Source organism: Dromiciops gliroides, chromosome 3, assembly GCF_019393635.1.
Source record: "Dromiciops gliroides isolate mDroGli1 chromosome 3, mDroGli1.pri, whole genome shotgun sequence".
Taxonomy (NCBI): domain Eukaryota; kingdom Metazoa; phylum Chordata; class Mammalia; order Microbiotheria; family Microbiotheriidae; genus Dromiciops; species Dromiciops gliroides.
The window spans coordinates 543,713,801-543,741,200 of record NC_057863.1 but is presented as its reverse complement, the minus strand read 5'-3'; the positions used below and the strand labels follow the sequence as shown (position 1 = coordinate 543,741,200).

The 27,400-nt window shown below is 48.6% G+C and overlaps 1 protein-coding gene and 1 long non-coding RNA gene across 3 annotated transcripts in view; one reads left to right on the top strand and one right to left on the bottom strand.

Moving 5' to 3' along the window:
* Positions 1-22,565, bottom strand: part of ARHGEF17 (Rho guanine nucleotide exchange factor 17) — a 158,331-nt gene extending 135,766 nt beyond the window's left edge. For both annotated transcript variants that reach the window (XM_043994479.1, XM_043994480.1), the window contains exon 1: positions 19,118-22,565. In XM_043994479.1, the coding sequence (XP_043850414.1) occupies positions 19,118-22,387 (3,270 nt within the window). In that variant the 5' untranslated portion in view covers positions 22,388-22,565. The remainder of the gene's footprint in view (positions 1-19,117) is intronic.
* A 22-nt stretch (positions 22,566-22,587) lies between these two features.
* On the top strand, positions 22,588-27,400 carry LOC122748674. The gene is made up of 3 exons (XR_006355633.1): positions 22,588-22,653; positions 25,778-25,863; positions 26,170-27,400. It is a non-coding gene; the product is annotated as an uncharacterized LOC122748674 (long non-coding RNA).

Here is a 27,400-nt window from a genome sequence, read left to right as displayed (position 1 = left end):
GCCTTCCCATGGTTTACTGGTGGGAATTTCCACCTCCTTCTCTATAATGCTGGTCCAGCTGCCTCCCATCACGAACTGCAGTTCTGTCTCTGTTCGCTCCTTCAGTCCCAGAGGACACCAACCTCACCAGTGACAACCCACTGGCTGTTCCAGTCAGAAATGGAAATTTTGTCCCCAGGCCTGGAATATACTCCCTCCAGTCTTTTTCCTGACTGTTGAAATCCTCCCAGTAGCACAAGGCTCCGTTCAGGTGCCACCTCCTCCAGGAAGCCTTCCCTGATGCCCTCAGTTGGAGGTGAGCCCCCTCTCTCATCTCATCTCATAGCACCTGGTACTCTCCTAATAGTTCAATTTGTATTATACTTATCTGGATCCTTGGAGACAGAGGAGGGGAAAAACATAGATCTTAGAGACAGAAGACCTGAGTTAGAATCCCACACCTGACATAAGCTATGTGACCTTGGGTAAGTCACAACCTCTCTGAGGCTCAGTTTTCTCATCTGCAAAATGAAAATAATACCTCCCATTTCTAGAGCGTCTTTCTCATGGCAATCCTGTGACGGAAGCAATGTGAGTATCATCATATACATTTTATAGAGGAGATAACTGAGGCCCAGAAAGAAGAATATTGTGTTCACGTCACTTAATTTTTCTGAGACTCAGTTTTCCTATCTCTAAAATGAAGATAATAATACTGTGGGCAAGTCCCTTCCCCTTCTTTGAATCTTGTTTGCTCATCTGTAAAATGGGAATAACAATTCTAAGTCTGCTCAGTCAAGGTCATATACTTTGTAAGTAGCAGAGTCAGGATTTGAACCCAAATTCAGCGTGCACCATGATTGAGCAGTGGGGTGTGTATGTGTGTGTGTGTGTGTGTGTGTGTGTGTGTGTGCGCGCGCGTGTGATTTGGAGAAGAAGGTGAGCGGGCTACCCCAGTATCTCTGGGGGACTGACGCCAAGCTCTTGTGCTGTGTGACCCTGATGCAGTCTCTCAACCTTTCTGTTACCTTTGCCATAGGATGGGTCAGGATGCCAACTGAATTGCCCCAAGGGTTCAGTGAGCCAAATCAGAGACAGGATCCACTCTCCCCCAGGACTAGAGGACAAAGCTTTGCAAGAAAGCAGGGGTGTGGTCTGGCTGATAAGCCATCCCCAAAGGTCTGTGACACAGTCAGGCTCCCACACACTCAATCATGGTAATTATATCTTAGGCAGGCACAGCCTTAGACTGTCACTAGGCCCTTTCATGTCTTTTTTCTCTCCTCCAAAGCTTCTGCGAGGGAGGTTATGCTGTTATTATCCCCCTTTACGTGTGGGGAAACCGAGGTCCAGAGACAGGAAGAGACTTCCTCTTACAACCTAGAATGTCAGAACTGAAAAGGACCATAGAGATCGCCCAGCCAGGACCCTCTAAGTGTTTTGTGGGTCATATTGTCTTAGGCAATCTGGTGAATCCAGGTTTCTGTTTTTAACACAAACTAAAAATGCGTAGGATTACAAAGGAGCACTCAGATTGAAATACAGTTATTGACCCTGGGCAAGTCACTTAACCCTCATTGCTCAGCAAAAAAAGTTAAAAAAGGGGGCAACTAGGTAGCACAGTGGATAAAGCACTGACCCTGGATTCAGGAGGACCTGAGTTAAAATCCGGCCTCAGACATTTGACACTTTAGCTGTGTGACCTTGTGCAAGTCACTTAACCCTCATTGCCCTGCAAAAAATAAAAAATTTAAAAAATAAAAAAAAAAAATAAAAGCTCACAAACCCTGGGTTCAGAACCTCTTACCTAGTCCATTTTATAGTTGAGTCAGAGAGAGAAAGTCACTTGCCCTGGCTCACACAGTTAGGAATGGTGCAAAAAGAACTCGAACCCAGGTCTGCCTCCCAGGATAGTGTTCTTTCCACTATATGGCAGATTTTTCCTCAACCTTCTCTCAAAACCTTTCCCACCAGCAGTTACCAAAGGCCATGGATATCCAGGCCATGAGTAAATGCAAGCCAGGGAGGCTGGAGGAGGAGAGGCACAGCAGAGGAAGGGTAAACAAGGAAAACGGAATCTTTTCCCTGCCTCCCCCCACCCCCCCCAGCCCCCATTCCTTAAACTCTGCCTGCCGGGGGACATGACATTAATTATAGATTTTCAGCAATGCTCAAAATTCCAAGGGTCCTAATCACTTCCCCTACCAGAATGTAAGGAACATGGTTTCCATGGAAAATTCACAGCAAAAAAGGCTGGGGAGAAGCCCCTGTACTTTCCCCCCGCTGGTCCCCGTCCTCTTCCCAGGAAGAGAGACTCGACAGAGTGGGACTATTGAGAAAATTCTGAACACCATCTACCTCAAACTCAGTGAGGAAGGGGAAATTTGGGGGACAAGTAAGGGCAGGGGAGAGGGCAGAGAGAAGGGTATGCAGATCTCCAGGTTATATGACTGGGGAAGTAGAGGAGGGTGACAGAAAAAGGGCCAGAGGTCCTTGAGTCTTAGTTCTGCTGATGACCTTGGGCTATGTGACCGTGAGCAAGTCCCTTCTCTTTTCTGGGCCCACCTATTCTTCATCTGTAAAACTGTCTCCTTGCTAGTCACCCCATATCCAAACTGTGCATTTCCTCTGGCTGGCTGTCCTTTCAGGCCTGGAAACCTGTCTATCCTCATCTCCCCCTTCCTACAAGTCTCGGCTAAAGTCCTACTTTCTGCAAGATGCCTTTCCTAGGACTTCTTAATCTTGGGGCTATCCCTCTGTTAATCATCTCCAATTTATCCTGTCTCTATCTTGATTGTAGAGAGTCGTTGGAATGTCACCTTCCCTATTAGGCTTCCAGCTCCTTGAGGGCTGGGGCTGTCTATTGCCTTTCTTTGTAGCTTTAGCACTTGGTACAGTGCCTGGCACATAGTAGGCACTTAAATGTTTGTCGACTGACTGACTCATAAACTCCTTCCTTCTAGGACTTCTGAGTCCAAGGTAGGATTGATGATGAGAACACCTACTGGAAATAACATCTCAAACAGACTCCCTGCCCCCAGGAAGCCTTAGTCAGGAAAGAACAATCAAGATAGTTTGGTTAAAAGCAAAGGCAACATTGGTAAGGTCCCTTTGAACTCCAGGATTTGGAGAGTCTGAGGTCTGTGATGCTCCCAGTCTAAGGGTCCATTATCCTAGCACTGCAGAATCTGGGTATGGTCACACAAGAAATCACCGGCATATATGGAAACCGAAACCCAGGATTTTGTGATTCACGTTCTTTCCACTTTGCGAGGAAGATAGTATTACCCCCCATTTTACAGATAAGGCAGCTAATGCTTACTGAAATTCCCTCTCAATTAAGGGTCAAGGTTCAGTGCTTCAGCAAACCTAAGAGAAACCCTCCTCACATGGGGAGGGGGCTTTCGGCTTTTCCATTTGAGCTTTACAATCCTCTTGTGAGTGAGGCCAGCGAGGGATTATTAGCCCCATTCTTTACAGTCTAGGAGGAGGGCCAGAGAGGGGACTGGACCAAGCTCAGGAGTCAGTCAGTGGCCAGGCCTGGGACTCAAACCAGGCTCCTCTGGCTTCTAGTCCAGCACTCTTCCTGCCAGGCCAGACCTGTGGGCTGAGCCACCCCTCTAACTACAGCCTCCCTGGATGGGGGAGGGGCTGAGAAGCAGGAGAGAAACCTCAACAGCTTCAAGTGAGCCTGGCCTTAAGACAGAGTAGGTGGCTCCTCTCTCCACAATTACTGACCCTGTGATCACAGGCAAATCCCTGAAATTCACTAGGCATTAGCTGTCTTATCTCTAAAATGGGGGTAATCCAATCAATAAATGGTCAAAGGATATGAACAGGCAGTTTTCAGATAAAAAAATCAAAGCTATCTATAATCATATGAAAAAATGCTCTAGATCACTTTTGAACAGAGAAATACAAATTAAAACAACTCTGAGGTATCACCTCATACCTTTCAGAGTGGCAAATATAACAAAAACGGAAAATATTGAATGTTGGAGGGGATGTGGGAAAGCTGGGATGCTAATACACTGTTGGTGGAGTTGTGAAAAGATCCAACTATTCTGGAAGGCAATTTGGAACTATGCCCAAAGGGCTATAGAACTGTGCATACCCTTTGATCCAGCCATACCACTATTATGTTTATATCCCAAAGACATCCCCCCAAAAGAGAAAAAGACCTATTTGTACAAAAAATATTTATTGGAGCTCTTTTTGTGGTGGCTAAAAATTGGAAATCAAAGGAATGTCCATCAATTGGGGAATGGCTAAACAAGCTGTGGTATATGATGGTGATGGGATATTATTATGCTATAAGAAATGACAAGCAGGATGACTTCAAAAAGGCCTGGAAAGACTTGTATGAACTTACGTATAGTGAAGTGAACCAAGAGAACACTGTGTACAGAGACCATAATATTGTTTGAGGAAGAACTGTGAATGGCTTAACTATTCTCAACAATACAATGATCCAAGACAAGCCCAAAGGACTATTGATGAAACATACTATGCACCTCCTGAATGAGCACAGTCTGAAGCATGCTATTTTTCACTCTTTCATTTTTTTCTTATTCAAGTTTTCTTATACAAAATAACTAATACAGTAATGTTTTACATAATCATACATGAATAACTCATATCTGATTGCTTACAGCCTCAGGGAGGGAGGAGGGGAGGGAGGCAAGGAGGGTAAAAATTGGAACCCAAAACAATAAATAAAAATGTTTATTATTAAATTTTTTTTTTAAATAATGGGGGTAATGCTATCTTTCCTGCAGAGTGGAAAGAACACTGACTTAATAATCATGAAGTTCAGGCTTTCAGTTTCCATATATATATATATATATGCCAGTGGTTCCTTCACATGACCTTATACAAATCCTCCCTTCCAGAAGATCTATCCTGACAAAGTCTTTTCATCCATAAGGAGTCAGGACTTGAAGGTCCCTTTCAGCTGTCACACTTTATGCTCTGAGGGCCCTTTTGGCTCTGACATTTTGTATTCTTAATTCCTTTCCCATTCTACTCAACATTCTCCATTCTCAGTGGGGACACTGAGTCAACTTTGGGATTTCTCTCCAGTTTATTCCATAAAACCTTCGTCTCTGCTGAAGTAGCAAACCTAAGTGTAATCAACGTCTAAGGTGTAGACATTTAGCCTTAGAACCCTGACATTCTATGTTCTGAGGTTCTGCTCAGCTCTGCCATTCCGAGTTCTAAAGTCTCTTCCAATGTTGACATTCTCTATTCTAAGGTTCTTAGTTCTGCCATTCCAAGTTCTAAGGTTTCTTTCAGTGCTGACACTCTTTGTTTTAAGGCTCTTTCTAGCTCTGACACTATGTTCTCAGGGCCCTTCCCGGTTGTTTGTTCTATGTTCTAAGGACCCTGAGATTCTATGTTTAAAGGTTAATTTCAGCTCTGATGTGCTTGGACTATAGAGAAGATCACAAAGATGGAGGTCAGTGGGAGCAGGAGGCTGGGCCTCCTGGGGAACACTCTAGAAGATCAGGCTCTCTTGGCTGCCAGGGGTGGGGGGAAAGCTGACAGCAGAAGAAAGGAGAGAAGAACATTGCATAAATGAGTCATTCTCCTTCCTTAGTCCTTGGGGAAGGCAGGGGAAGAGGGGGGTGGGAAAAGGGTAGGATGAGGAATCTGCAATAAAGAGAAAGCTATAGCCAGGATCTGGCCCAGCCCTGAGGACTGCCCACACACCCAAGGGTGAGCTAACCAGGCCTCACTAGGAAGGCCTGTTAGCCCCAGATTGATCCCTGGTCCTATAGGGGCCTAGCCTTGATCCTAGGCTGTACCCTGATATCCACAACTGAATAATGAACATGTGCTGGGGGTTTCCTGGGGAGGGTGGATGGCCCCATCCGGTAGGTCCCTATCACTAAGGAATCTGTTGAACGAGCCTAGCCTGAGCATCCCCCTTGTCCCCAGCTGTGGGCTTGTCTTTGCTGTGGGGCAGACAGGGAGAGTAAACCCATGCCTTGTTCTCAGGGAGTTTCAGGTCCAGTTAGGAAGACAATGACACATGGGAAAGATGAATAATCATTTATATAGATAGCTCTTTAAGCTTTGATAAGCACTTTACATATTTGGTTCTCACAACAACCCAGCAAAATAGGTGTTATTATTCCCATTTTACAAATTGAAAAACTGAGGTTTAGAGACTGGCCTGTGGTCACAAAGCCAGTAAGTAACTGAGTCAGGATTCAAATTCATGTATCCCTGAGTCTAAATACAACTCTCTTTCCCCTTGGCCTTGTAGCAGCTAATTGAAGTTAAAAGTACTTAGAGGAAGGACAGATAAAGATGAGCTGGAATAGTTCTGGTGGAAAAAAAAAGTCTAGGGGTCCTAGTGGAGGGCAAACTCTATAAACAGTCAACAGAGAAATGTAATTGTCTAAAAAGATAATATGATTTTAGGCCGGGTGTTCAGAACACAGGAGGGATTGGTCTCACTGCATTCTGCCCAGGTCAGACCACGTTTGGAATATTATGAAGTATAGGTGGTGCAGAGTGCCACATCTGGAGTGAGGAACACTCCTCTTCCTGATTTCAAATCTGGCATTGGACACTTACCACCTGTGGGACTCTGGGCAAGTCACTTACCCCTGCTTGCCTCAGTTTCCTCATTGGTAAAATGAGAAGAAAATGACAAACCACTCAAGTATCTTTGCTAAGAAAACCCCAAATGGGGTCAGGAAGAGATGGATTGAAATGACTGAACAGGGGCAGCTAGGTGGCACAATGGATAAAGCACCAGCCCTGGATTCAGGAGGACCTGAGTTCAAATTTGGACTCAGAAACTTGACACTTACTAGCTGCATGACCCTGGGCAAGTCACTTAACCCTCACTGCCCCACGAAAGAAAGAAAGAAAGAAAGAAAGAAAGAAAGAAAGAAAGAAAGAAAGAAAGAAAGAAAGAAAGAAAGAAAGAAAGAAAGAAAGAAAAAGAAATGATTGAACAACCACCACCACCACCATATCATGTTTTAGTCAGAATATTGATAAGCTATGGAGTGATCAGGGAAAGGCAACTAGGATGGTGAAGGGCTTTGAGTTAATATTATATAAGGGTTGCTTGAATAATTGGGAAATATTGAGCCCAAAGAAGAGAAAGACTTGGGGAAACATGATAGCTATCTTTAAAGATCTGCAGGGCTCCTTTACAAAACTGAATAAACTCTGTCCTCTTAGACCCACAGGGCACAGCTACAAGCAATGGGTGTAATGGAAATGACATTGTGGGTTCAAATTCCATCTCTCCCACTTACTACCCATGTGATGTTAGACAAAGTCTTGCCTTGGTTTCCTCATCTGTAAAATGGGTAAATTGGGCTGGATGACCTCTAAGGTCCCTCCCAGATCTAGGTTTATGTTTTTAGAATCCCATGAAGTTTCAGGGAGGCAGGAGGAAACTTTCTAACCTTTAGAGTCACTCCAAAGTGTAGCCAGCTAATTTAGGAAAGAGCGGGATTCTCCTTACTGTAAGTAAGTCTTTGAGTAAAGACCTGTGACCACTTGTTTGGAATGTTGTAGAAGAAGGAAGGGAGGAAGGAAGGAAGGAAGGAAGGAAGGAAGGAAGGAAGGAAGGAAGGAAGGAAGGAAGGAAGGAAGGAAGGAAGGAAGGAAGGAAGGAAGGAAGGAAAGAGGGAGGGAGGGAGAGAGGGAGAGAGGGAAGGAAGGAGGAAATGAGGAAAGGAAGGAAAGAAAAAAGGAAGGAAGGAGGGAGGGAAGGAAAGAGGGAAGGAGGGAAGGAAGGAAGGGGAAAAGGAAAGGAAAGGAAAGGAAAGGAAAGGAAAGAAAGAAAGAAAGAAAGAAAGAAAGAAAGAAAGAAAGAAAGAAAGAAAGAAAGAAAGAAAGAAAGAAAGAAAAAGGCATTTCTATAACAACTACTTATGTGCCAGGTACTTCACCAATTGCTTTACAAATATTATCTTATTTGATCCTCACAACAACCCTGGGAGAGAAGTGTTATTATTATTAGTGGAAGAAACTGAGGCAAACAGTGGTTAAGAGACTTGCCCAGGGTCATATAGCTAGTAAGTGTCTGAGGCAAGATTTGAATTCATGGCTTCCTGACTCCAAGCGCAGTATTCTAATAGTTGTGTCCCCAGCAGCCTCTATAGGGGAGATTCTTATTCAGATATGGATTAGACTAAATGGGCTCTGAGATTTTGTCTAGGTCTGAGATGCCAGGCCTTTAAGATTTAGTCAGGGAACATAAGGAAGAAGGTTAATCTTGAAGGCCCCAAAGGCCAACTTCTTGAGATCTCCCTAAAAGGCCATCAAAAAGCTGCTAAGGGGGCAGCTAAGTGGCGCAGTGGATAGAGCACCGGCCCTGGAGTTAGGAGTACTTGGGTTCAAATCCGGCTTCAGACACTTAACAGTTACTAGCTGTGTGACCCTGGGCAAGTCACTTAACCCCAATTGCCTCACTTAAAAAAAAAAAAAGCTGCTAAAACACAGACCCTCAGACCTACTTTGTATGCAAAAACACAAAGTATCACACTTGAACCCAGGCATGGATGCTTATCTAAGATAAAGATAAGCATAGTAGGGCCTAGATCCATGATTTCATTGATATAAAGAACTTCCAGAGAAGGAAACTCCCTCCACCGATGTAAATTGGTACCTTCTCTGAGAGGTACAATCTTAGACAATTGACCTAGAGAGTTTAAGTGGCTAATTCAGCATCATACAACCATTATGTATCAAAGGGAAGACATCTTTAATCCCGATGCACAGAATTTAATCTGTGATTATCTTTATGACTCTCCCTCATCCCTATACAGCTGTGGTCTCTCATTAGATCTTCCGAGTACCCCTTATAGTGGGGTAGGTCAGGGCTTGTTCTCCCCATTAAAACAGACAGGAATACTGAGTCCCGGGAAAAGGGTGAGCCAAGGTGACTAGAACCCGTGTGTCACTATAATATGAAACCAACTTCTTTGTAACTGGAACACACCACACATGCATTAAAACCACTAAATTCAGCAGATTGAGGTAGGGAGGGACCCTAGAGATTATCTATTCCAACTCCTTACTTTGTAATGATTAGAATAACGCCACCTGCTGGAGACTTACTGTAGAAGAGTTCCACCCATGAAGCGAAGGTCTTTGAGGGCAAGACCAGGAGTCTTTTCTTGGGTGTCAGGAAGTGACGCGGGCTAGTGGGAGGAGGAAGGAAGAGACTGGCGCTCAGTCTCAGGCTCTTTCCTCTGGACTCTGGTGGAGAGTGGAGCTAGAAATGCGCTCTCCCTTTAATAGATAGGAATCTAGGCTTTTGTCTCTCTTTACCAAATTCTTATTCTCCTTAATAAATGCTTAAAAGTCTAACTCTTGCTAAAGCTTATAATTTATTGGCGACCACTCATTAGATATTTTAGACAGTTTAGCTAGAATTTTAGCCCTTAACTTTTACACAGAGGGAAACTGAGCCCCAGAGAGGGCAGGGACAGACCCAAATTACAAAGTGGGGAAATAGCAGAATCAGAATTTAAGCTCGAGTCCTCTGGTTCCGAATGTCGTACCAAGATACTGTGATATCCTTCCTCTCATCCCCAACCCTGTCCTTGACCCTGACTCCTGGCCTGGAAAGCTGCTCCTTCTGGAGAGTGACCGCCTACTAAGAGAGGATCACTGAGAGGCCATTCACATCAGCCCCTCTCCTGCTTTCCCAGAACAGAAGCTGGTGGGGGATGGGGGGTGGGGGGATCAGAGTCAGGTCAAGGTCAGCAGCAACTGAGAGCCTTAACTCCTTCTTCCCTAAAGTGCCTTTTGCAAAGAGCCAGATGTAGAGGAGGAGAGTCTAGACCTCCTAAGAGGGGGTAGGACAGGGCAGGGGATTGGAAAATAAGTTGGAGGCTGGCTTTATGTATGTCTTTTTCTTGCTCCAATACTCCCTATGGCTCTCCACTGCCCTCAAGAGAAAATCCGGCCTCCTCAGTCCTTGGCATTCAAGGACTCCTCCCGACCCCTATTCAAAGCTACCTGGGCTCTGCCACTGATGGGCCAGAAGGAAATCCTGACTTCTCTCTGGGCCCTCTCTTTAGTACAAGGAGGGGAGAGTCAATTCTATCTTTGGATCCTTGGATCCAATATGGTATTTGGCTCAGAGTAGGGGCTTGTAGTGAATATGCTGGCTGGACTTTGGAGTCAGGAAAAACCTGGGTTCAAATCCCACCTCAGATACTTATTAGCTGTGTGACTCTGAGCAAGTCACTTAATTTCTTTGTGCTTCAATCTGTAAAACAAAGGGGTTGGATTCTGTGACCACTAAGGTCCCTTTTAGCTTTACATCTATGATCCTAGGAAATTTATGTTCATTTCATAACTCAGGTGAAGCCCCACCTTCTATATGAAACCCTTTCTGATCCTTGCCAGATAGGGGTGCTGCCCTCCCTCTCCAAACAACCTTATATTCATTTCTCATTCATTATATATATATATATATATATATATAAAACATGGGGCAATGAGGGTTAAATGACTTGCCCAGTGTCACACAGCTAGTAAGTGTCAAGTGTCTGAGGCCGGATTTGAACTCAGGTCCTCCTGAATCCAGGGTTGGTGCTTTATCTACTGCGCTACTAGCTTCCCCTTATACTGCATATATTTATAATGTATGTATTACCTCCCCGATAGACTTAAGGGAAGAGAATGATTCCTTTTTAAACTTTGCTTTTTGGTGCCAAGCACAGTGCTTGGCTTAATAAATGCTTATTGATTGATTGACTGATTGACTGTTGATTGTTGATTGACTGACAGATGGTCCTTTCAGACTCTAACATTCCATATTCTATGTTCTAAGGCCCCTTGCAGCTTTAACAATCTATGTTCTAGGGTGTCTAGGGACTCTGTTCTAAGGGCCCTTCCGGCAGGGGCATTCAATGTCCTAAGTAAGCCTCCTCTGTGAGCCTCTGAGATTCATTCTGGGAATGAGGCAGTTCCCACCGTTCCCTTCTTGACTAGAGGAACACGCCCCCCTCACCTCAAATCACAAGCATGCCAGATTACCCTCCATGCACCCAGCCTGAGTTTTGGGTCCCATCCAGGGGATCATGTTAGAAACAGCAGCATCTTCCCACTGTGCTCTCACTTTGAAGAAGTTCATCTCTACATAAAACTAGAATCAATATCTCTGTGACTTCTCTTCTCCTGTGATTGCTCTTCTTCTAAATCTTCTCTAGGGCTAAGTAGAACAATTTTAATCTGGCTTCCACAAAACAGTTTTCAAAGACAAGAATCATGCCCTCTCTAGGCCCTCTTGGGCAAACATTAGTCTTGCTCCCGTTTGGATCCACTCCCACCCCTATTCTCCCTGGCTTAGGATCCTCAGGGCTGTGTCTCACTCCTCCCATTCCCTCAACCCCATACCCACTCACTTCCCAAATCCTGTGCCTTACCTCTGCAGTGTCTCTAGATCATTTCTCTTCTTTTCATGCCACCCAAACCCAGGACTCCCCCCCCTCCCCATCACCGTGATGTCCAGATGACTGTAGCAGCTCTTCACCATCCACTTCCTCTAAAACAACCCTATTCCGACCTCTGAGACTTTGCCTAAGCAGTTTCCCCCACCTGGATGGCTCTCCCATCATCTCTCTTCCCTATTGTTCAAATGAAACTGCTCTCTCTGAAGGCATCGGCAATTTCTTTCATGTCAAGTCTAATGGCCTTTCCTCAATCCTGACCCTCATTGACTTCTCGGCAGCACTGAACATTGCTGATCATCTCTCCTGGGTACTCTCTCTAGGTTTTTGTGACCCAGACCTGTTTCTCTTCCTATCTGTCCCACTGTTCCTTCTCAATCTCCTTTGCTGATTGTTCAGCTACTTCAAGCCCCACTAACTGTGGCTGTTCCCCTAAGCCCCCTTCTCTTTTTACTCTACTTTCTCATCTGGTGATCTCATCATGCATTCATGTATCATCTCTCTGTAGCTGATTCCCAGATTTATAAAACCAGCCCTAGCTGGGGCAGCTAGATGGCGCAGTGGATAGAGCACCAGCCCTGGAGTCAGGAGTACCTGAGTTCAAATCCGACCTCAGACACTTAACACTTACTAGCTGTGTGACCCTAGGCAAGTCACTTAACCCCAATTGCCTCACTAAAAAACAAACAAAAACAAAAACAAAAACAAAACAAAAAACCCAGCCCTAGCCTCTCCTGAGCAAGAGTCATACATAGTCAACTACTTCTTGGGCATCTCAAACCGAAGATCCCAAAGGCATCTGAAACTTAACATGTTCGAAATAAAACTCACCATCTCCTCCCCTCACCCCAAGTCTTACTACTACTTACTACTTCCCAACATCCCCATTACTGCTCAGGGCATGGGCGTCTTCTTTGGACGGGGACTTTAACCTTGGTGTCATCCTGGACTTACTGGCACTCTCCATATCTGATCCATTGTTCTTTCTACCGGCACAAGCTCTTGTATGTTCACTGCCCCCCCCCCTTCTCCACTTTCTCCACATACAGCCACAACTCTAATTCAGGCACTCACCTGGGTTTCCTCTCACATTCTAACTGGCCTGCTTGCCTTGAGACTCTCCTTATTCCACTATATGACCATGTCATCTTCCCCTCCCCATTCAACCAACTTCAATGGCTCTCTATTGCCTCCAGGATCAAAAGGAAAATCTTCTTTTTGGCTTATAAAGCCCTCAATTACCTAGTGCCTTCCTACCTTTCCAGCCTTCTTACGCTTTATACTGCCCCTTGCCCCAAATGGACTCTTCAATCCAGGGACCCTGATCTCCATCATACACGACACACCATTTCTCTACTCCAAGGTTTTCATTGGCTGCCCCGCCTACCATGGCTAGAATGCTCTCCCTCCTGACCTCCACCTCAGGGTTCCCTGGTTCCCTTCAAGTCTCACTGAAAGTTCCACCTTCAGCAAGAGGCCTTTCTCAATTCCCTTTAATGCTGGTGCCTTCTCTCTGTTGATTATCTCCAATTTCTCATCTATACATATATGTATGTATTTTGATATAATTGTTTGCATGTTGTCTCTCCCATTAGACCATAAGCCCCTTGAGGGCAGAGACTATTTTTTGCCTTGCTTTGTACCCTAGAATTTAGCACAGTGTTTAGCACGCAATGAGTGCTTAATAAATGCTTGTCAACTGATTGACTGGCCAAACCCGATCTGATCTAGTTTTGCTCAAGCCTTGCATGTGTCCTAGAAAGCCCTTCTTGGGGCAGCTAGATGGCGCAGTGGATAAAGCACCAGCCCTGGATTCAGGAGGACCTGAGTTCAAATCTATCCTCAGACACTTGACACTTACTAGCTGTGTGACCCTGGGCAAGTCACTTAACCTTCATTGTCCTGCCAAAAAAAAAAAAAGCCCTTCTTTACTAGCCTAGTTCATTCTAATCTCTCCTTCCAATGAATTCCTCTAGGTCTCAGAGTCAGAACCAGAGAATTTCATAGTTGAAAGGGACTTGAGAGGCTATCTTGTCCAACCTAGAACCAACATATCTGACAAGTGAGCGTCCAAGCCTCTGCTCAGAGAGATCCAATAAAGGGGAATCCATTGCCTTCTGAGGTAGCACATTCCACTTTGGGATGGCTCTCATTGTTAGGAAATGTTGCCAGGGAGTAAGTCTGAATTTGCCTGTCTGGGACTTCCACCTATAATTCCTGGTTCTGCCCTCTGAGGCCAAGGGAAACAAATCTGATCCTCTTTCCTCTGGACAGCCCTACCAAGGCTTGAAGACAGGGAGCAGGTTCTCCTAAACCTTCTACAGACTAAGCCTTTTTAGTTCCTTCACCGATCTCCATGGTCTGACACAGTTTAACATATCATTCTATTCTGTTTTATACCAATTTTTTTTTTTAGTGTAAGACTCTGAGGCCCCTTAAGGCAGGGCCCCTGTGTGCTCCTCCACTGTTTCCTGCCCCCTCTCCTCCTCAGACTTCAGACTGGGAGTTCCCAGGACCAAGGGCCTGGATCTCCTCCTTTTTTCTGCCTTCCTCACATCAAAGCCAAGCCCAGACACATAAAGAAGACACAGGGCACAGGTATATCATCACCTTCTCACATTTATATAGCACTCTGAGGTTTCCAAAGTGCTTCACATGTGTTACCTCTTTTGATCCTCACACCAACCTTAGGAATTAAATACTTTTACAATCTCCATTTTATAGATGAAGAAACTGAGACTCAGAGAAATTAAATGACTTGTCTAGGTTTGCACAGTAAGAATGTGAGGTAGGATTTAAACTCAGGTCTTCCTGAATGCAAATGCAGCATTCTATCCACTATGGCAGGCTGCCTACCATAAATGAATGAGGAAGACCCTTGAGCCCCTAGAGAGACGGGAGTTACTTTGTTGTTGTTGTTGGTGGTGGTGGACCCCTCCATTTATTTTCCCTTCTGTGTTTTAAGAAAGTTCATTTGAATAATAAATAGTATATCTCTTTCCACTCTATCCCATGGCTTCATTCGTCCTCACAAAGTCCTGTAAGGTGGCCATGGAAATATGATTGTCACCCTAGGCAGGTTCAGAGAAAGAGATGAGCTGCCTGCCCTGACACAGCAGGTTAACACTAACACTGGGCTCAAACCAAGCTCTCCTATACTCTTTCCAGTCCTCCATGGTGCTTCCCATTTCACAAAAGCACGCCCATTTGACAGGTAAAGAACCGGGGTCTTAAGAGGGATTGGGGTTATGGAATCTCATAGCTTAACAGGGCTTTCAAAATTATCCAGGCTGTGAGGCCTGTGGAGACAAGAAAAGGTGAATAGAGCTGGTAGGTGAGGCATTATGAGGTGAGTAGAAGGTCCTGAAGCATGAAGGTGAGTTACCCTTCCAGTGGACCCCGGTCACACTTGTTTCCTCTCTGTGCACCCTTTCCTTTGGGGCACAGGATCACATGTGTTCCTTCTGTGTCTACTCATCCCATTTGGAGGGGTTATATTTGGGGGGAGTGCACCCCAGGTTTATGGGAGAAAACACTTTCTTGCCAAAATCCAGGTATCTTGACTTTCAGGCCTAGTGTTCTTCCCCTCATTGGTCACTGGATGACCTTGGTTAATTCAAGTCAATTCACTGAATGATTTTTGTGTATGTGGGGGGGGGGGGGCAATGAGGGTTAAGTGACTTGCCCAGGGTCACATGGCTAGTAAGTGTCAAGTGTCTGAGCTTGGATTTGAACTCAGATCCTCCTGAATCCAGGGCCAGTGCTTTATGCACTGCGCCACCTAGCTATCCCCTAGTTCAAGTCAATTGAACAGAGTTCTTAGGTGACTGCTACGTATGAGACCTTAAGCTCTCTGTTGGGCATGCAAGGATTAAAAAAGGACACTGAGCCTTGCTTTCGAGGAAGCCATATTTTGGAAGCGGAGATCCCAGGAAGAAGAGTATACAGATAACTATGAGACAATGGAAAGGTCTTTCCAGGCAAAATTCAATGAGAGATTGGAAGAGGGGCTGGCCAGTTTCACCTGGGGAATCAGGGAAGTCTTCATGAAGGAGATGGCAGCTCAGCTGGGTGTTGAAGGAAGGGATGAATTTCATGAGGCAGTCTTGGGGCTGGAAGAATCTATTCTAGGTATGGAGAATGGTTATAGAAAAGCATGGCTGAAGAAGAAGGCACCATGATACAGGAGGAAGGACATTGGATTTGAAGTCAGAGGACCTTGGGCAAGCCATCTAATATGCCTAGGACTTTGTTTCATTTAGGTAGCACAATGGAAAGAATGTGGGGCCTGGAGTAAGGAAGACTCATCTTCCTGAGTTCAGACTCTTACTGGCTGTGTGACCCTGGGCAGTCACTTCACCCTGTTTGCCTCAGTTTCCTTATCTGTAAAATGAGCTGGAGAAGGAAATGGCGAACCACTCCAGCATCTTTGCCAAGAAAACCCCAAATGGGGTCAGGAAGAGTCAGGTAGGACTAAAAACAAATCAGCAAATGTTTCATTATCTATAATATGAAAAGTTTGGCCTCCAAAACCTCTGCAGTCCCTTCTGGTTCCAGATGTATGCTTTTATGACAAATTTCTGAGCCTATTAGGATAACATCAGGGGACAACAGGTAGTCCAGAATGTCTGGAACAGAAGGTACATGGAGAAAAGTAGTGAGAGATAAGGGTAGAAAGGTGGGTGGTAAATGAGAGCCTGTTTGTAGAAGCCCTTGAATTCCAGGCTGTGAAGCCTTGGGTAAACCCCATTCCCCAGTCTGAGCCTCAGTTTCTTCCTCTGTCAAAAAGGAATAATAATTCCTGCCCTGTCTCCCTCCCAAAGATGTTGTGAGGACCAAGAGAGGTAACCCTTATAAAGAGCTTTGGAAATGGTAAAGCACTATGGATATGTTAACTAAAAGCCAAACCTCTCCCAAAAATAATTCTCAGCTGCTCACAAGTCCCGCCCCCCCCAGTCCCCTCTAACCCAGCCCCTGAAGGGCTTCTGTTTCCCTTTCTCACTCCACCCCCACCCCCAGGCTCCCAGCTCTTGTTTCTCCTTGACAAGCCCTCCCAGGGTCTACAGGATCTGCCTGAGAGATTCTCCTGCGCAAAGGAGGGCAGGAGCCAGTGGACAATGGGAAGAGTCTCCCAGAGGCTGGGGCCTCCTTGATGGGCCTGGGGCCCAAGAGGAGGGAAAAGGGAAGTCATACAATCACCAATGCATGGGAAAATAAGGCAGTTCTAGGAAGGAACAGAGACATCCTCATTGGCCTCCCCCTCCCCCCCTCGCCAAACCAGCTCCCTCCAGGGTGGCAGGGAAAGGGAGAGAGTCAGGGAAGTTGGCACAGGAAGAGACCAAATGAGTCCCTGGGTCAGGATCTCTTGGCTAGGCTTCTATACTCCTCAAACACAACCCAGCCAGGGACAAAACCACAAATAACCTTGGCTGGGTCCTAAGTCTGGTGCTCAGAGCCCAGTCCTGAGCTTTGGGTCCAGTCCAAAGAACCCACATCCTAGAGACTAACCCAGACCCTAAGTCCAGAATCTAGCCTCACCCAGAAGAGGTCTTTTCCAAGAAAAGGGACCATAAGGACAATTTGAAGATTTCTTTTGCTTTCAATATTCAGTTGAGCCCAAACTTTAGAAATGTACTAGTTAGGAGAAAACTTTTTTTGGGGGGGGGTAGGGCAATGAGGGTTAAGTGACTTGCCCAGGGTCACACAGCTAGTAAGTGTTAAGTGTCTGAGGCTGGATTTGAACTCAGGTCCTCCTGACTCCAGGGCCGGTGCTCTATCCACTGTGCCACCTAGCTGCCCCTAGGAGAAAACATTTTCAACAATTTTTGAGACTGTAAAAGTTAATACTGTCTATTAAATACTTTGTTCCTTAAAAAAAAAAAGAAAGAAAGAAAAAGAAAAGGGGTCATGAGAGATTTGAGAAGAGGGGAATCACTTTCACTTGTGGCTATCAAGAAAGGCTTCATGGAGGAGGTGGTAGCTGACCTGGGCCTTGAAGGAAGAGAAGAATTCCAACAGCAAGACCATATATAGAGCTATGGGTCTGGGAGAAGCCTTCCCAGGTGTGTGCGTGGGGGGGAGGGGGGCGTGGTGTTGACTTAGGCAAAGGGATGGAGACAGAAGAAGGCAGCATGTTATAGTCTATGTCCTTTCAGAGCTCAGAGACCACACAGCCTGGACCCTAACATTGGGATTTGAACTAGGCCTTCCTGAGTGCAAGTCCAGGACTCTGAGCTGCAAGCTCAGCCAACGAACCCCAAACATCACAGTACTATGAAATTTAGAGGAGGAAGGGACCTTAGAGATCATCTTGTCTGGGGTTTCTTAATCTTTTTTGGTAATCTAGACTCCTTTTTTGCAGTCTGGGAAAATTTCCAGACAACTTCTCAGAATCATGTTTTTATTTTATTGGGGGGAGGCAATCAGGGTTAAGTAACTTCCCCAGGATCACCCAGCTAGTAAGTGTCTGAGGCTGGATTTGAACTCAGGTCCTCCTGATGTCACCTAGCTGCCCCAGAATCATGTTTTTAAATGCATAAAATAAAAAAAAACAGGATGGTGAAGGAAACCAATTATATTGAAATATGGTTATCAAAATATGCAGAGTTCTAAGTTCAAAGACCCTGGGGTAAGAATGCTGAAGATCTGCATTTTAGAGAAGAAGATACCAAGGCTCAGAGAGAATGACTCGACTAACAGAGCTGGGATTTCAGTTGGAATCCTCAGACTCCAAACCCAGTTCTCTTTCCACAAGAGTATTCCCACAGGCCCAGTAACCAGTGAGGCCAAGGCTCAGAGGCAAAGGCGCCAGAACAATTTGGAGGCAAGAATCTTCCAGCCCTTTGCTCTTATGGCTGCCCAGGTCTGGGCAAAGACAGGCAAGGGAGAAGGGGATGGGAGAAGAAAGAAGAAATGGGACCTAGAGGTCGAGGGGCAGACAGAAGAGTCCCACAGTGCATGGGACTGACCCTGCCTAGGTTCCAGTCCACTTGCGTGCCAGGCCAAACTTTCCCCATAGACACTCAGTCCCTCTTTTATCTCCCAAAACAATGCCTCCTCCAAGAAGCCCTTGCTTCCCACCCTAACCCTCTGCCTTCTGCCTCCTGCTCCAGCTGAAAGCCAGTTGTCAGCCACCTACCTCTTCCCTTAAGAACACAGTGGGAAGAGAGGAGTCTGGGCAAGGAAGAAAGAGAGCCCAAGGGCTGAGGATTCCTGCTCAGAAAACTTGGGTACTAGAATTCTTGTGGCCTCAAGTCAACCCTTCTGCTTTGGCTTTGACTAAAGAAGAGAGGTAAAGGGATGTGACAGGTTAGGACTCAATGATAAGGTCTGAGCAATGGACCTCTTTAAAGAATGGTACCTATTCCAGCTAGATAGGTACAAGGACTCCAAATGAAAGGACAGTTATTAACTCTTTTAGAGTAGAGGAGAAAGCTTTGTGAACAGATAAACCTTTCTGAATAAATAAGACCCATTCGATAACACAGAAGAAACATTGGTGAGGCGATCATATTCCCTCATTAATAGAGTATTCATTCCTCGATAAACTGATAAGAATCCTTTGTAATTAGCACCTATTGACCGATTACCTTCAAACATATGAACCAACAGTTCAAATCAATGACATTTGCACTCAGTGCCTTCTCCCTATCCTCACCCTACCCTGTGACCCTGCCCCACCAACCTCCCTTAACACTCACCACTTGTGGTTTGCTTTGGCTCTGTCTCCTTTCAGTGGGAATGGGGTCTTCTGGGGGCCGGGCCACCTCCAGTGGTTTGGCTTCAGTGGAGGTTGGTGTGACTGGAGTAGACCGGCTTGAATCTGTGGGCCCAGGAGCAGGGGACTCACTAGAACGCAGGGTCAGCATGTACTGCTTGGTAACATCTTCCAGAGAGGGTACCTGAAGGGCTGGATAGACCTTATTTGTGGATCCTGGGGTCTCAGTGGCTGTGGCTATTGGTTCAGGGGCCTCAATGGGAATGAAAGCAGCTGGTTCACTGGCATGTCGAACATGACGAGAGCCAGACTGGGCCCTTCCCAGTGTGGTCGTGTCTTCCTCTTTTCGGAATTCTTGGTGACTGCTCCGGGCTGGCCTTTTCTTGGACCCCCGGCGGGCAAGCCGTGGGGATAGCACATCGGCTAGCTTGGGGTCAAGGTGGAAATCCAGGGGGGCAGCGGCTGGCAAGGCTTTGGGCAGAACTCTCTCAGACTGAGCCCTGGTCTTTTCTGGTTCACTTGACTGATGTTCCAGGAGGGTGGGCTCACTGCTGGCTGGGGGGAGGGCTGCTTCCAGGATGGGCTCCCCACCAGGGCCCTCAAACCCAGGACCGGCCTGCTCCCCACGCCGGCTGGGGTCACTCAGTGACTTCTTCTTGGCTGCTCTACCATGGACTCGCTCATCCGCTGCCCGGCCCAGGGCACCTGGCTGGTGGACCACACTCTGGATCACTGCCTGAAAGTCCTTCCCGCCATCACTGCCAATGGAAGAGTCACTGGCCCCCCCAGCCCTGCAATCTGCCAAGGCCACAGCTGATGCTGTGGGAAGCCCAGCCTTTGGGCCCAGGGAGCCCAGCAAGTTGCTATCTACAGAGAAGCCTGAGGACTCCTCAAATGGGGTAGACCGCCGGTGGTGAGGCATTGGGTCACTCAGGGAACGGTAGGCCTCACCAGCCTCCCCATTGCTGAGGTCTGTTCCACCAAGGCCTATGGGGGGGCCCTTCCGGCGCCGACGAAGGGCACCTGGTGTACCTGGAGCATCCAGAGGCCCACTGGTGGGGCCCCGGCCTCCCTCTGCTGGAGGGCCACTGGAATTCATCCGAGATGAGGAGAGGGGGAACTCACCAGACTTCCACTCAGAGAGAGGCCCCAGGCCCCTGGAAGCAATATTAGTGGGTTCAGGTTCTGTCCCAATGCCCTCATCAGTCAGACTGGACTCATGGCCTGACAATTCCTCCAGGGATCTCCGGCAAGGAGAGCTTGTGGGCAGGTGAAGGGCAGGGGGAGAGCCTCCATCGTCCTGCTGGGCCCCCATCTGGCTAATCTTCTCAAATACTTGCCTGGCTTCTTGTACATACTGGTCCTGCACGACCTCAGGGAGCCCATCTTCCTCCTCTTCTTCCTCAGCCCTCCGTCTTGCAAGGAGCAGTTCTGAGGAGCTGGGCTTCAGTGCCCCTGTCCGGGAGAGCCTCCGAGGGGAGGGTGTTTCCGTGCAGGAAAACGATTTTGCCCGGCGCAATGTGGCTGTGAGGTCTTTGAGGGTTGGGCGAGTGCCCAGGGCCTGCCTAGCCGGGGCAAGCAGAGGTCCCTTATGGCCTGTCAACTCACTGTCCTCGGAGCAGCTCTGTGGTGCTCCATCCTGGTCCCCAGGTCGCCGGCCACTCCGACGGACCTTCAGCTCAGAGAGGTCAGAACGGAGGAAACTAAGCAGGGTCAGCGTCTCACTGGCAATGTCAGGGTTTGACAGGGACTTCCGCTGCCGGCTTTTCTCCAGCCCCATGGCCTTGTAGCTCGGCTCTGCAGCCTCGGTGGGGCTGTCCCTCTGCCCTCTGCCCATGCACCCCAGGGGCTTTGGCCGGGCATGGGCCTGAGGCCTGAGGAAAGCATCCCCCGCACCAAAGCTAGGTGAGCGATACAAGCCCCAACTGCCTCGGCCGATCCAAAGATCCTCCTCCTTCAGCTTCTCCGTGCTTGAGTGACGGCCAAGGCTGGCCACATAGGGTGGGAAGCTCACCTTGGCTACGCGGGAGACCATGGGGAAAGTGCTCCCAAAACTCTCTGGGAGGCCCCTGGTGAGCTGCCTAAGGCCTTCCTGTGACCCTCGGGAAGACTGGAGGCCCTCCGAGACACATCCTGACCTCTGGGGGTCCGGGCCCTGCCCTTCAGGGGTCTGTTCAGAGGAGTCCATCCTGCCTGGTCTTAACCCATCATTGTCCAGGTCCCAGCCCCCTGCAGAGGCCTCTTTCCTGTAGGAGGAAGCCTGGCGGATAGCTTCTTCCTTCAACCCGTCTCCTTCACTGCCCGAACCTCCAGAGGGCTGGGCCCCTGGGCCGGGGACAGCAGAGTTCCCGGGCCCCCTGGCCTGCTCTTCCTCTTCGCTGGAGCTCTCTCCTCTGCTCAGGCTGCGGCTGACAGGATAGAAGGCAGTGGCAGGAGAGGAGGAGGAGGAGCAGACAGAGGCCTGGGGGCCGGCGTGTGGTTGGCAGTAACTATGCCAAGAATGTGAACTATCCGCCTGCTGCTGCCTCCTCCCCTCGGCCTGGGCCCGGGGCAGGGGGGACCGAAGGCCAGAGAGGGGGAAACAGGTCCTGGGGGGAGGTGGAGGCGGCTGCTGGCGGCCAGGGGGTTCCTCTGGGCTCTGAGCCCCGTCGTCTCGGGTGGGGGAAGCCGAGGCCGGGCTGGGCGACCCCCACAGGCCATCGGGGCTTGGCCGTCTGAAGCTCTGGCCTCCGAAGAGTTTGCGCATCTCCGTGACGCTGGGCCAGTGGCCCGCGGGCTCCGACCCGGGTCCGCCCCCACCGGCTCCGGCTCCAGCTCCAGCTCCTTCTTCGGCCCCGAACTGGCCCCTGCGGAACTCCGACGGCGCCCCCTCCCGGCCCCGCATCCAGTGGGCCTCTTCGTCGCTGGGGTAGCCAGTTCCCGTGAGCTGGCTCTGGCTCCGACTCCTGCTCCGCGACCCTCGGCCAGCGCTGTCGAAGCGCTGGGACAACTGGCGGACGGATGGCGAGAGGCTGCGCAGGGGCCGCGGGGAGGACGTCGCCGCGGCCCCAGTGGCACCCGACGCCAGCTTAGATACGCGTCGGGAGGCCGCCAGGGTGCCTGTGCCGGGAGTCCGCCGCCGGAGCCCTGGGGACGAGGAGGTCGTCTCCTCCGAGCAGTCCGCCCTGTCGGAGCCCTGACCGCCGCTCCAGCGCTCCAGCCGTTTGAATGAGATGCTCCGGTAGAGCGGGGGCGGGGGCGGCCCGTCGGTCATGGCTCAGCCCGGGAGGGCACCGGGGGAGACTGGGCTGGGGGTGAGAGTTGGGGTTTCTTGGCTTTTCCGAAGGGAGCTGATGGTGGTCCTCTGGAAGGGGTAAGGGGGAGACAGACGCCTCAGATAGTCATAGCAGCCCTCTTCCCCACTCCGCAGGAGGCTAACCCCTGTCTGATCCCCAATCACAGCCCCTACAGGGTTCGGAGTCCCCGCAGGAGCGGGTCCATGTACTATTCTGCGAAAGGAGGAAGGCTCCGGAGCTGAAGGTGGGGGTGGGAAGGGTGAGAACTTGGATGGGGAGGGATGAATGAGAGCGGGAGCGAGGGGGGGGGGGATGTGGATGAGAGCTGAAGGGACGGATGAGAGTTGGAGAGGATGGAGAAGAGCTGGGGGTGGAAGAGATATGGAGGATGGATGGGGAGGATTGGATGAAAACTGGGGAGAATGGATTAGAGGGGGAACAGAGCTGAGGAGAGACGGATGGGATGAGGGGAGAAGGAAGGGAGGGAGGGGGATTGAGAAGGAGGGAGAGAGGGCGAAGGGGAGAGAGGAGGGAGGAACTTGGGAGAGAGGGAAGGAGAGACGAGATCTGGGAGGAGGGACAAGGGGGGACGCGGGGAGCTCCCGCGGCCCAAGCCTCTCTCCTCTGGCCCAAGCCTCTCCTGCGAGCGAGCGAGCTAACGAACAACTAACTTTTCCCGGAGCTCAAGTTTTCGCGTCCGCTCGCAGCCGGGAAGGCGGCGGTGCTGGAAGCTCCATAGTCCCGGCCGGGCCCCCGGCGCGCCTCAGCCCCAGCCCCAGCCCCAGCTCCGGCCCCTGCCTCGGTCCACAGCCTCAGCCTCAGCCTCAGTCTCCACCTTTGCCCGGCCCGGGGGCATCGCGGCCCGGGGGCGAGGGCAGGGGCCCCGGGCCGCCCCCGCCCCCCGACAGAGATCCGCCTTGGGGGGCCTGCGGGAAGGGAGCTCCTGGGGAGAATCCTTTTCCTCTGGCTTCCCCCCTTCTCACGCCGTTTCCCCCGCTTGCTTGGTCCCTCCTCCTCCTTCTCTCCCTCTCTCTTTTGTTGCCTGCAAATAAACTTTGCCGGGAGGAGGGAGGGAGGGAGGGAAAGGGGGAGGCAGAGAGGGAGGGAATGGGCTGGGGAGGGGGCGGGGTCTAGGAGAGGAGGGGCCACTCTGCTCTGGGTCCTCGGGCTGGGCTGGGACCCCCAGTGACTAAATGCACTGGACTTAGAGAGAACCCAGGGAGGCGGAGGAGGGGCGGTCCGAGGCCTGGAGGCCCGAGAGCTGGGGGTGGGGTAGTAGGGCTGATCTAGCTTCTCGGTCCCGCCCCCACTCCTCCCGGGTGCCCAGGCTGGGGGGGGGGGGGCGGGGTTGGGGTGGCACCGCAGCCCTGCCCCTCCCCTCTTCCCTCTCCTCTCGGGCTGGGACTGCAGGCTGGGGTGGGAGCTGCAAAGAGGAGAGGAGCCAAAGAGGGGCGCACCCTCAGAACCTCTCTTTTCCTCTTCCTTCCCCTACTTGTCTTCTTCCCTTCTCTTTTACTCTCTTCTCTTTCCCTTTCCCCCTCTCTCCCTTTTCTTCTGCCTCCCTCCTCTTTTCTTTTCTTCTTCCCTCCTTCCTTTTGCTCCCTCTCCTCCCCTCTTCCCTCATTCTTCCCTTTTTCCATCCTCTCCTATCTCCCACCCCCCCCGCCCCGCCCTTCCCTGCTTCTTGACAGTGGGCAGTGCTCTTCCTGATCTGAAAAATGAGGTTAGAACTAGGTAAACTTTGAAGTTCCTTCCAGCTAGAAAGTCCCCCCTCCCCCCGCCTCTTTTTTTTTTTATCCTCCCTCCTTCCTCTTCGCTTCCCCTCCCGCAGCTCCTGGGGCTACGCTGCCCTCTGCTGACTGAACCCATAAGTAACACTGTGTTTGAGGCGCCAAGCCGGGATTCTGGCCCTCAGTCATTCCTTCTTCTTAGGGTCATAGGGTTAGAGCTGGAGGGGACCTCAAAGGTAATCAATCATATGTAACCTCCTAATTTTACAGATGAGGAAACTGAAGCCCAGAGAGGTCAAGTGACTTGCTTGAGGTCACACAGCTAGAAAACGTGTAAGATGGAATTTCAACCTAGGTTTTACTGACCCCAAAGCCCAATCAATCAATATTCTATTCACTAATCTGATTCTTTCTGGGCTTGTTAGTGAATGGTGGTGGAACCCAGGAGTCCCGATACCATGAATCAGGGTCTTATATTGCCACTGACTTGCTGTAACCTTATGATCTTGGGCAAGTTCATGTTCCTATCTTACACTCAGTTTCCCTCTCTAAAACCAATAGGGATATGCCAAGTGACCTGTAAGGTTGCTTGCAGTAGTGCAAAGGATGAAGGGTTTCAAGATGGATGGATGGCTTGAATCCTGATTATATTTTTTACTTCCCATGTAAATTTGGAAAAGTTGATTAACTTGTCTGGGACTCAATTTTCTTGTCTGTAAAATGAACAGATCGGAATAGAGGACTTTGGAGGTTCCTTTCAACTTGAAATCTATAATATGGTGATTTTATCAGTTCTAAGTCATGTGATCTAAATCTTCCTAGTTCCTTCAAAGCCCAGTTTAAGCCACCTCCACCGGGAAGCCTTCCTAGACCACTCTACCCATCCTATCACAAACCCTAACATGTATGTCAGATAGAAATATAAGCAAAATAAATGCAAGGTGATGTGGCTATTGTCCTTTGTACTCAAAGAGGACCAAAATGACCTCATTATGTCTGGGTCAAGCTACAGTGCATCTGACTGTGGCTGATCAGACCAATTTGAGCTCAAAAGGCTCTCCCACTGGTTGGGCACAAATAGTCCATATGAATATTTAGAGTGGAGATGTCTCTAAATGTGATCATGTCACATTCTTTTGAGCTACTGCTATTCTGCTTTGCTCATAGAACACAACATGTTCTTTGATGCAGGTACACCATGCTTAGAGGTCCTATCCCAGAGTTTCCCAGGTCTCACAATCAATTCCAAAGTTCTTCAGAGAGACCTTGAGAATGTCCTTGTATCTCTTCTTAACTCTATGTGAGCACTTGCCTTGTGTGAATTCTCTTTTAGGAAAAGGTATATTTGACAGTTGAACAAGGTGGCCAACCCATAGAGTTATGCTCTCTGCAGTAGAATCTGAATGCTTGGCAGTTCAACTACAGAAAGGACCTCAATGTCCAGGATGTTATCTCACCAGGTGACCTTTAGAATCTTCCTAAGACAATTCAAATGGGAATGATTCAGTTTCCTGGTGTGGCACTGGTAGACTGTACAGGTTTCACAGGCATACCACAATGAAGTCAGCACAACAGCTTTGTAGATCTTCAGTTTGGTAGACAGCCTAATACCTCTTTCTCTCCCACACTTTGCTTCAGAGCCTCCCAAACGCTGAGCCATCTCTGGCAATGTCTATGTCAACCTCATTATCAATGTGTACATCCCTGGAAGGTATACTGCCAAGGTAAGTGAACTTATCCACAGCATTCAAAACTTCTCCATTTGCTGTAACTGGTAGCTCCACATATGGATGGTGTGGTGCTGGCTGGTGTTAATTGTCAGGTCAAAATTAGCACAAGTGGTAGAAAATAGATCCATATTTCATTTCACCTCGCCCTCAGAAGCTGCGTGGAGTGCACAATCATCTGCAAACAAAAAGTCACCCACCAACTCTCCCTCTACTCTAATCTTGATGTGTAGCCCTTTTAAGTTAAATAATTTACTGTCAGTACAGTAGCTGGATTTGATGCTGGTTTTGTCCTTGCTGAAGGTGTCTGGCAACATCGATGAAAACATCATGCTAAAAAGTATGGGAGCAAGCACACAGCTCCATTGGTGACTGGGAAAGCACGAGAGCATTGCCCATTATCCAAAACCTATGCAAGCATGCTGTCATGAAATTGACCTACAGTACTGCTGAACTCTGAGCAACCAAATTTTGCTATGATCTTCCACAAGCTCTCACAACTGATGGTATCAAAGGCCTTGGCAAGATCAACGAATGTTGTTTCCAGACCTCTCTCTGTTCTGCTGCTGGCACATCTTCTGGAGTTGTTGGGCAGCAAACACCATATTGACCATTCCTTGCCCTTTCTGAAGCCGCACTAGCTCTCAGGTAGATGCCTATTTTCCAGGCGAAGGATCAGCCTAGGAAGGAGGATTCTGACTAGAATGTTCCTGGCAATGACTAAGAGAGAGAACCTACTGTGATTGTCACAGGACAATGTATTTACTTTACCTTTATAAAGATGGACAATGGAGGCATCCTTGAACTCCTGGGGGTGGGGGGATAACCTTCTCTTGCCATCTAACCTGGAACATTTCAGTCAACTTTTGTATGATCAGTGGACCCCTTGCCTTGGAAATCTCAGCTGGAATAGAATCAGTACCAGGCACTTTGCCACATAGAGGAACCTAATGGCATTCAAAACCTCTTCTTCAGTTGAAAGTTCTGCTAGAAAGGGATTGACTTCAACCTGAGGTCTAAAGTCAATGGTTTCAGCATTGATTGATGACAGTCTGTTGAGAAAACTAGTAAGTCTTCAGTCCATCTCTCCAGGATTATGTCCTTATCACTAATCGATGTGGCTCCATTAGCACTGAGTAGCTGAGATGCACCATAGATCTCTGGCCCATAAATAGCCTCCAGGCAATTAGGTAATGCAGGGGAAGGCACTACCTAGCAGTAGGGAGCAGCAGGAAAGGCCTCACATACAAACTGGCACTTAACTGAGCTTTGAAGGAAGCTAGGGATTCTAAGATAAGGGGAGAGCCCCTGTAGAGGTACTGAGGTGGGAAATGGTGTGTAGTACAGTCAGACCAGTTTCTCTGATTAGAAGAATGTATGAAGGAGAATAATGTGTAATAAAGCTAAAAAAATAGAATGAAACCAAATGGTGAAGGGCTTTCAAGAGATGTATCTGACTTATAGAGGGAGTCACTGGAATTTATTGAGCAAGGCATGACCTGGTCAAACCTGCACTTTGGGACAGCTAGGTGGT